This window comes from Cajanus cajan, chromosome 6 (genome assembly GCF_000230855.2).
Source record: "Cajanus cajan strain Asha chromosome 6, NIPB_CcT2T_4, whole genome shotgun sequence".
Taxonomy (NCBI): domain Eukaryota; kingdom Viridiplantae; phylum Streptophyta; class Magnoliopsida; order Fabales; family Fabaceae; genus Cajanus; species Cajanus cajan.
Window position 1 is genome coordinate 55168795 of NC_138522.1, and position 10127 is coordinate 55178921.

The following is a 10127-nucleotide window of genomic DNA, read 5'->3' on the forward strand; positions in this document are numbered from 1 at the left end:
AGTAATATTAACAAGGGTACGAAGACAGTTTTTTCATCTCGCAATTTTCCAATTTAGGATCTGATATTATATATGCCTCTTGACAGTGATGGCATGGTTGTCACCGTTTTCCTTCCCATTATTAATATTCTACTAATACTTCATAAATTTCCCATTTGTGTAATTTATACCCATTATTGTATTTAGTTGCTATAAATTAAAGGGCATTCGACCATTTATGGGTCATTATATATTTGGACATGATCTATGAGAAAAATCTAACTCTCAAATATAAAATAATTAGAAAATATATAAATGAAAAATAACTTTTATTTTACACGTTAGTTTTATAAGATTAAATAATTTTAAATTCCTAATTTAAGATAATATTAAATCAATCTAGATCTACTTTAAAAGAGTCACCATTATTAATATATATATTAAGTCTAATAATATAAATTATGAGGTCTATAAAAAAACAATTTTTTTTATTAAGAATCTATAAATAGAGAGTAATTCTTATTTTACAATTTAATTGTGTAAGATTAAATTAAATTCAAATTCATATTCTAATATTTTTATTGGGACATGTGATGAATTGTAGCGATGACGGTTAAAACTTTTTTTTTTTTTTTTGTAAATGTCCTTTTTAGTTTAATTTTACACGAGCTGTAACATCTTTTAGCAAAAAAGAAGCTAGTTTTGACTTTGTTGGACAATGGATTTGAATGGAGAGATCATATTTTTTTCCCCACCAAAAGGTACAACTCCACTAATTGAATGAATTTTCACCGAGATACGCCGCCTAGGACCCAACCACCTCTCTTGATTCCTCTCGATGTTTTTTTTCCCTTAAAACGTTCTCTAACAACATTATTGATCAGCAAGATAAATCAGTAATATTTTCTTTATAGTACACCTAGTCTTTATTATAGTTCTAATAAGGTACTATGTCAAACATATAAGAGACTATAACACAATTTTTTTATCCATGACAGTTTGGATGAATTGAATTTCAAAGGCTCACAAGGTCATAATAGAGTATAACATAATTACTAATGACTTCACACAATATAACTTTTAATTTAATGTTAAGGGAATATAAGACTTTCAATTTAATGTTACATTTAATGTTAAGGGAATATAAGACTTTCTATTTAATGTTACATTTTCTTTATCAGCTAAGAAACTATTATAAATTAACTGGTACCAGCGATATCATAAACTCATACAGAGAATTTTTATACTATAACTTTTCTAGTTAAAAATAATTTAAAGTTCAAATTATTTTTAATTAAAAAAACTATCCTCCTTACACCTTTTTAGACATTGTAGCATGCAACAGCCAATTGTAAAATCTCTCCCAACGTGATATACTTCACAATAGTAAGCCCACAAAAAGTTTTATGACCATTAGAATTAATGTAATAAACTTTTCCATATATACTGATATATTTCATGACAGACACCACTCTATGTTGATCATCACTCGACCACGCTATGTTGTATATCTCAGGTAGCCAAGTCCTCCATCTCCCAGTCATCAATATGATTTACATTCTTGGCAGCTCCTTTTTTTTACAACTCCCATACCAGTCTTATCAATTGTTTCCTTTTATCCAATTTGCAATGTTATCTTTGTACACGAATTCTACTGGAAAATTTCTTGTTTCTGCAAGGCAAATGATCGATCCTTTAGTACTCCTCTCACAAAGTCAAATATGCATTATATGCATGTGTACTCCACTCCTTCTCCCGGTGTACTGCATAACTTACTGCATTCCACATAAAATGTTACGTAACAGAGTATAATTTAAGAATGTTAGGTATATCTTAGAACTGGAATAGTCTGTAACGATGTTGGTGAAGGTATATATATGTTAAATGTAATCCAACTGTCGGAGAGGATCTAGATACTTTAAGTTCTAAGAAATATTGAGCAACCAGTTTTATATAAAAAAAAAAAATTCATGTATGAATAACATCAGATTTTCAATGTACGCGCAGACGTAAACTTAAAAGCAAAATTGAAGACAATTCTAGAGGAGAACCAAAAGTAGTTTATTGCAAGAAAGCATATACATTACAACATATCTTAATGAAATAATGACAAATGGGTAAGAAAAATAAAATTTCAAATTAAAATCAATGGAAGAAATAAAAAATGCAGTCCATCTAGAAATCGACGTCACACTTGGTGGTCTGGAACAGGGTTACGGTGGCATTGCTACTGAAAGGAACCTTGAGGTGGCATTTGACCTTGGGCTTGTAGTCACCGGATTTGACGTCCCCGAGCCTGAACCTAATCCTGAAGTATAGCTTCACATAGATGTCGTAAACTCCCTCACTCTTATCTTGGTTCAACTCTGAGATTTGTTCATTGTTGAGAAGCACCACTTTGTGCCCGGAGAAAACGGCGGTCATGCGGTTGGTGCTCTTCTTGTATTGGCGGAAGGAGTTGATGTGCGTTATGACATCGTAATTGGCGAACCTGGTGTCCTCGTAGAACGCTAATGCCTCTACTTTGTCGTAGTATATGCTGAGCTTCTTGTTGGGGTTGCGTGCGGTGAAGTTGAGCACCATGTTGTAGTGAAGGGTGTTGTTGTTGGTATCATACTCAAACTGAGTTAGCTCTGCTTCCGTTACATAGAACTTGAAGGAACGGGGTTGAACCACGAGCCAGAAGATGAGGATTGCGAGGCCAACGAGGACGACGAGGGTAACGAGAATCTTCCAGAAGATTCCGAAGAGGCAGCAACAGCAGCTTCTTCCATGGTTGTGGCGGTAGCGTGGTTGCTCCGCAGGGGGAATGGCGGGACCGTAATAGCCACCGTTCAAGTGGGGTTGCTTATCAACCATGCTTGCAAACGCAGATGAGTGAACTGACAGAGGATAGGAATTATGAAGGGAAATTAAAGATGAAGAGAAAGTGGTGAATTATATTGTGAGATGTACGTAGTGGTGCGTATATATAGAAAGGAACAACGCGGTTGTAAGTAGGTGTCCGCGTTGAGTTGGGCTTTGGCCTAATTCAATTTCTACTAACGAAAGGAAAGGAATCGATACAGTGGACCGCTACAAACTTTGATGTTGATTGATCAGCGCAACATCCACGAAGCAACATATTCCTGAGGGAGAAATAATGCATTTTTAATTGGAATTGGAACACATGAATATTTTAATCCCTCTTAGTTAATGATATCCAAAACTAGTAAACAACCACACTTGATCTTGTCATACGTATTTCTCTTTATACTTACATATATATACTCCTTCATATTTATGTTCATATTCTATTTGCATTTATATATATACGCGTTGATATTTATATTTATCAACTTGTATACTATATACTAGAAAAAGAAATCTTAGTGGATTGATTCCCCACCACCACATATATATTTTGGGAATTTGTAATATACTATAATATGTGTGCCGTCGTCGAAACGAAATTTGAACAGTTCAGAATCGTTACAGCAATGTAATTCGAATGCGTGCTTTTATATAAAAGAAAATACTACTTGTTACAAAGATTAAACGTGTTTTTGTTTACGTGAGAATGGAAACTCGTAACCAAGTAACACCTTATTAAATCGATGAGTTGGTATAAGGGTTAGTAAAAGATCTATTTAACTAAAGATTTCATGTTTAATCTTTCATTATATTAGAAAATTTGTTATACTAACTGTTCTTACCGGAAATCTGCTGTAGAGCTGATCCGCCAGGTAAGATCGGTGAGCCTCCTTCACTGGTACGCTGGTGCTCCAAGATGGGGGTGGTACTTATGGTTGCTTTGGGCCTTATGGTTGCTTTGGGGTAGGCCAGGTGAAGCTGACGGCCTCGGAGGTGGCCGCCATCGACAACCTCGCTGCACTTCTTCGTCCGCTGGATTGCAAGCTCGTTCTGTCGCTTGCGAACTCGGCGTACAGGGAGAGGGGCTTGGAGAGTGAGTATTTTGTTTTTTGGTGGCTTGGGATTTGTGTAGCTTTCTTTTTGCTGATGTGCTTTGCTTCTTATCTGTAGGTATCATGGGGAAGAACTTGTGGCGTGAGCTCAAGCATCGCTACAACGTCACCGAGCTCGAGGTCCCCGAGCCTCAAGAGGAGGACGTTCCCTCTCTGAAGGTCAGCCGGAAGAGGAAGAGGGGAGCGAAGGAGGTCGGGGGGACCTCTGCCCCTCCGGACGCCGAGGAGGTGACCTCCAAGGCTGCTGATATTGGTGCGGTGGACCTTACCGAGAGTCCACCGCCCAAGGGAGTGCCTCGGGTGGCTTTTGAAGAGGTGGTTCAGGCTGCCGAGGTGGCGGTTCCGGCCACCGAGCAGGTTGTTCCTGCTGCTGAGGTAAGTAGTGTTCCCTGACTTTCGTGGTTTCCTGTATGTCACCTTATTTATTTTTTGACACGGGGCTGGTTTTCACAGGAGAGGTCGGAGGTTCCTATTGCGGACCTTCCAGATGCCGAGCAGGGGACACCGGCTTCCGCCTCTGTTGAGGCTCGTGAAGGGGGTCTGAGTCGTGAGGTTCCCTCGTCCACCGCTGCAACTTCGGCGCCCCCGTCTGGCTCGTCACAGGGGGCTTCCCGGAGCCAATACCTAGCCCATCGCTTCGGGAATGACCTTTCAAAGGTGCGGCTGGACCACGTGAGCGCCTCGGCCGACGTGGACTCGCTGTGGAGCGTGGGGGTGACCGCTGAGAAGTTCTTCCCTCAGGGCTCGCTAAGCTCCGAGGACCAGGGGTTGATAGACGAGGTCAGCCCCGAGGATAGTTTCGACGCTGCCCAGGTCCTTCTGCAGAGGGCTATGGGCATCCTGGGCCATTGGAAGCCTAGGTGGGCCAAGCAGCAGGAGGACCTGGCCAAGCAGCAAGAGGACCTGGCCAAGCTGAGGGGCCGACTTCAACCCTGGAAGGATGCGAATAAGATCCTGAGGGAGGAGAACAAGGCTCTTAGTGCTGCCCTTGGTGAGGCGAAGCGGCAGGAGGCCGAGCTTCGATCTTCGCGGGGCGACCTTGCAAGGGTGCAGAAGCCTCTTGAGATCGCCTTGCGATCCAACGAGGCTTATGCTTCCCAGGTGGAGGAGCTGCAGGAGCTCATCGCCTTCTCTCGGGGGTCGCGCCCGCTCTTTGGAGGATGAGGTGACGTCTTCTCGTGGCCAAGTGCGGGCTCTGGAGGATGTTGTGACCTCTCTTAGAGGAGAGTTGGCGGCGGCGGCTGAGGAGCGCCTTCGTAGCGAGGTCATTCTTGGTGGCCGGGAGGACGAGATTGCCACCTTGAGGGCGGAGCTGGCGGCGGAGAAGGCGGTCGTGGAAGGGAGGCTTGCGGAGGTCAAACGCTCCGTTGTGATGGAGCACAAGAGGGGCTTCCAAAAGGCTGTTCGTCAGGCACGGCTCCTTGCTCCCGGGTTCGACTTTTCCTCCATGCATGTGGAGAAGGTTGTCCGCTTTGGGAGGCTGTTTAAGGAGGACGATGTCGATGACAGTTCTAGTGAGAATGCCTCAGCCTAGGCCGCCTTTGTAATAACTTAGTTTATTTTTTCCTTTCCTATTTCCTTGTTTGGTATATTCCTTTGAACTCAAGCGTTAAACTCCGCAAGTGTTTTGTATGTATATTGCTCTTCGAGATTTGATTTTCCTTGCTTTGATTATTTTTTTTGTCTTGTCTTTTGATTGTTTTTCTGCCTTATCAGGCTCAATCTTGTTTTTAGAGTAGGATAGGCTGTATTAAGGGTTCGAATTCGACCTTAAACGGTCATCCTAAGGTTCGGACTTGGCCTCGGGTTTGCGTAAAATGAATTGTATTGGGGTTCGTACTCGACCTCAGTTTCTGTGTAAAATGAATTTCATCGAGGTTTGGATTCGATTTCAAATGAGCGCGTCGAGGTTCATATTCGTCCTCAATCTGGAGTAAAACGAGTTTTGTCGAGGTTTGGCGTAAAATGAATTTTGTCGAGGTTCGTACTCGACCTCGTTTTGGAGTGAAACGAATTTTGCCGAGGTTCGTACTCGACCTCGTTTTGGAGTAAAACGAATTTTGCCGAGGTTCGTACTCGACCTCGTTTTGGAGTAAAACGAATTTTGCCGAGGTTCATACTCGACCTCGTTTTGGAGTAAAACGAATTTTGCCGAGGTTCGTACTCGACCTCGTTTTGGAGTAAAATGAATTTTGCCGAGGTTCGTACTCGACCTCGTTTTGGAGTAAAACGAATTTTGTCGAGGTTCGTACTCGACCTTGTTTTGGAGTAAAACGAATTTTGCCGAGGTTCGTACTCGACCTCGCTTTGGAGTGAAACGAATTTTGAACCTCGTTTTGGAGTAAAACGAATTTTGCCGAGGTTCGTACTTGACCTCGTTTTGGAGTGAAACGAATTTTGCCGAGGTTCGTACTCGACCTCGTTTCGGAGTGAAACGAATTTTGCCAAGGTTCGTACGAAATTTTGCCGAGGTTCGTACTCGACCTGGTTTTGAGGTTCGTACTCGACCTCGTTTTGGAGTTAAACAAATTTTGCCGAGGTTCGTACTCGACCTGGTTTTGGAGTAAAACGAATTTTGCCGAGGTTCGTACTCGACCTGGTTCTGGAGTAAAACGAATTTTGTCGAGGTTCGTACTCGACCTCGTTTTGGAGTAAAATGAATTTTGCCGAGGTTCGTACTCGACCTCGTTTTGGAGTAAAACGAATTTTGCCGAGCTTCGTACTCGACCTCGTTTTAGAGTAAAACGAATTTTGCCGAGGTTCGTACTCGACCTCGTTTTGGAGTAAAACGAATTTTGTCGAGGTTCGTACTCGACCTCGTTTTGTTGTAAAACGAATTTTGCCGAGGTTCGTACTCGACCTCGTTTTAGAGTGAAACGAATTTTGCCGAGGTTCGTACTCGACCTCGTTTCGGAGTGAAACGAATTTTGCCGAGGTTCGTACGAAACGAATTTTGCCGAGGTTCGTACTCGACCTGGTTTTGGAGTAAAACGAATTTTGCCGAGGTTCGTACTCGACCTCGTTTTGGAGTAAAACGAATTTTGTCGAGGTTCGTACTCGACCTCGTTTTGGAGTAAAACGAATTTTGCCGAGGTTCGTACTCGACCTGGTTTTGGAGGAAAACGAATTTTGCCGAGGTTCGTACTCGACCCGTTTTGGAGTAAAACGTATTTTGCCGAGGTTCGTACTCGACCTCGTTTTAGAGTAAAACGAATTTTGTCGAGGTTCGTACTCGACCTCGTTTTGGAGTAAAACGAATTTTGCTGAGCTTCGTACTCGACCTCGTTTTGGAGTAAAACAAATTTTGCCGAGGTTCGTACTCGACCTCGTTTTGGAGTAAAACGAATTTTGCCGAGGTTCGTACTCGACCTCATTTTGGAGTTAAACGAATTTTGCCGAGGTTCGTACTCGACCTCAAACGAATTTTGCCGAGGTTCGTACTCGACCTCGTTTTGGTGTGAAACGAATTTTGCCGAGGTTCGTACTCTACCTCGTTTTGGAGTAAAACGAATTTGTGCATTTCACCAAGGTCCAAACTTGACCTCGGATAAGAGTGTTAAGGTTCGTACTCGACCTTATAATTTTAACGAGGTTCGGACTCAACCTCGGATGAGAGTGTTGAGGTTCGTGCTCGGCCTCATAATTTTAACGGGGTTCGGACTCGACCTCGGTTTGGAGTATTAAGGTTCGTACTCGACCTTAGTAAGGGTGAAAGAGATTGGTTCGATTTTGTTTTTTATAAAAACAATAAATAAGAAAATGGATTCAGCAAAATGAGTAATTTTATTGATCGTTTTTGTGTGCCTCGTTAAAAACCCTCTCAGTCAAGGACTGAGGTGGGAAAAGAGTGCACAATTTTGTTCATACAGAAAGGAGAAATAGAACCTAATGAGCTATGGTGGGGGGACCCCCCTTGCTCCGGATGAGGAGATCTTCAAACTCTCGGCGTAACACTACCGAGCTGTCTTCTGATTTGCCTTGACGGAGATGATGTTGCCGTCATTCCCTGGGAACTTCATGGTGAGGTGTGGGGTGGACACCACCGCTCCGAGCTGATTCAAGGTTGGCCTCCTGATGATGATGTTATAGGAGGTGTTGGCCTCAACGAGAAGGTATCGAACCATCATTCTCCTTGTATCCGGGGGTACCCCGAAGGTTGTTAGTAGGTCTATGTACCCGCGAGTGTGAACTCGCTCTCCTGCGAAGCCGACTAAGGGCTTCGTGTGCGGCTGGATGAGAGAATGGGGGACATCTAGCCTAAGGAACGTTGGCCAGTACAGGATGTCGGCCGAACTTCCTTGGTCAATGAGTGTCTTCTGTTACCTCCACCATGATAACCATGGGATCATCTTAGTTAGGGCTGACACCCGCGTAGTCCTCGTCAGAGAAGGAGATCGGCGGTGAGCTTTGGTGCGAGGCCGAGGTGGTAGAGTGGATGCAGTTGACATTCCGAAGGTGCCTTTTTCGATCCGAGCTGCTGGCGCCTCCCCCAGCGAAGCCACCTGCAATCGTGTTAATCACTCCCCGTAAGGGGGCTGACCCTGTCTCCTGGCTTACCTCAGCCTGCACTGCGCCGCCGGCATTTTGTTGGGATCTGGAGGGTTGATCCGTGCGAGTTCCCGAACCTCGCCCTCTACCACGCCCCCGACCACCATAGCCTCCTCGGTGACTCTGCTGTCGCTGGACGTATTGGCCGAGGTGGCCTGCCTGGATGAGCTCTTCGATGCGGTCCCGGAGCGTGCGACACTCCTCCGTGGTGTGACCGTGGTTCCTGTGGTACCGACAGTATTTGGACTTGTCAGCGCTGTTGGGAGTGTGACCTGGTGGTGGAAGGGCGAGTAAGTTGTTGTTGCTGGCTTCTTCCAGGATGTGGACTCTGGGTGCATTCAGGGGAGTGTAGAAGTCGTATCTCCCCCCTCTGTTTGCCTTAGCCGACCTCTTGAACTGACTGTCATTGTTGACTTTGACCTTGTCGTTGTGCCCCTGCTCTGGCTTTGCTGGTCCTTTTCCACGAACCTGGTCACGGAAGGCGGAGTGTTCCTCCATCTGGATGTAACCTGCAGCGCGGGCGCGGAGCTCGTCCATGTCGCGGGGGGACTCACAACACAGGCTGTCGACAAATGGCCCAGGTTTGAGTGCCATGAGCATGGCATGTAGGGCGACCTCAGGATTCAGGTTTCTGATCTTGATCGAGGTGGCAGCGAACCGTTCCAAGAATGCCCGGAGTGGTTCGTCGTCGTTTTGCTTGAGACTGGCCAAGGCGGCTGAAGTGACATGATGAGGTCGGCTTGTCGCATATTGCGCGGTGAATCTCCTGACTAGGGTGCCGAAACTGTCGATGAATTCGGGTGGCAGTTGGGTGTACCAGTTGAGCGCGACCCCCTTGAGTGAGGTCGGAAACACCCTACACAAAATATCATCATTGTTGGTGTAGAGATTTACTTGTGTTGTGTACAGGTCGATGTGCTCATCCGGGTCCGTCGTGCCATCGTAGCGGTCGAGGTGGAGAGGCTTCCACCCGTGAGGGAGTGGTGTCTCCATAATGCCATCCACAAAAGGGTGGCGGCGGAAGGTTGCTTGATCCCCCGCGGCATGAGTAGGGGCCTTGCTGATTTCATGGGCTGACTTGTGCGTCGGTGCGTGAGACCGATGCGTGACAGGTTGTTGAGTTGGTGCCTTGGTTGCAGTCCGAGGTTGAGAGACTGAGTGTTCTTCTTCCTCGTGGTGGCTGCTCACACGAGGAGGATGATCGGAGTGGTGTCGAGGGAGTTGAGCGCGGATTCGCTCATTCTCAGCGCGTAGCGCCGCTAGGTCGGCTTCATTAGCGGTACGCATTGCCGCTAGGTCAGTGTCGTGCTTGGCACGCATGTTTTGTAGGTCGGCAGCGTGTTGTTGCCGCATCTGTTCGACTTGGTCGATTAGTCTCCTCAACGCCGCTTCGTTATCCATGGTAGTTGAGTGATTAGCGTCGTTTGTGCGTCTACCAAGGCTTCTGGTGAAAACCATAAGCGTGGCCGATAAGAGCTGTCTTGATCGGCCCCACGGTGGGCGCCAAATGTTCTTACCGGAAATCTGCTGTAGAGCTGATCCGTCAGGTAAGATCGGTGAGCCTCCTTCACTGGTACGCTGGTGCTCCAAGATGGGGTGGTACCTGCAAAAGAGACTCCGATGCTAAAGTTAGGG

General features: G+C 45.4%; 2 protein-coding genes across 2 annotated transcripts; both read right to left on the reverse strand.

Moving 5' to 3' along the window:
- Positions 1–2016: 2016 nt before the first annotated feature.
- Positions 2017–2929, reverse strand: LOC109794509 (NDR1/HIN1-like protein 10). Its single transcript, XM_020353953.2, has one exon. It carries the CDS (start codon positions 2836–2838, stop codon positions 2155–2157), a length of 684 nt encoding a protein of 227 aa, XP_020209542.1. The 5' UTR covers positions 2839–2929; the 3' UTR covers positions 2017–2154.
- Positions 2930–8294: 5365 nt separating this feature from the next.
- On the reverse strand, positions 8295–9812 carry LOC145958774 (uncharacterized). The gene is made up of 3 exons (XM_083076316.1): positions 9592–9812; positions 8894–9348; positions 8295–8764 (listed from the first exon to the last, which is right to left on the reverse strand). The coding sequence occupies exons 1-3, from the start codon at positions 9810–9812 to the stop codon at positions 8295–8297; spliced, it is 1146 nt and encodes a 381-aa protein (XP_082932442.1).
- Positions 9813–10127: the final 315 nt, after the last annotated feature.

Coding starts and splice junctions, on each gene's coding strand:
- LOC109794509 (XM_020353953.2), bottom strand. CDS start 2,838: ATGGTTGATAAGCAACCCCACTTGAACGGTGGCTATTACGGTCCCGCC.
- LOC145958774 (XM_083076316.1), bottom strand. CDS start 9,812: ATGCGTGCCAAGCACGACACTGACCTAGCGGCAATGCGTACCGCTAAT. Junction 9,349..9,591: donor CAACAACCTGTCACGCATCG/GTCTCACGCACC, acceptor TATTTTGTGTAG/GGTGTTTCCGACCTCACTCA. Junction 8,765..8,893: donor GGTCAAAGTCAACAATGACA/GTCAGTTCAAGA, acceptor TTCCACCACCAG/GTCACACTCCCAACAGCGCT.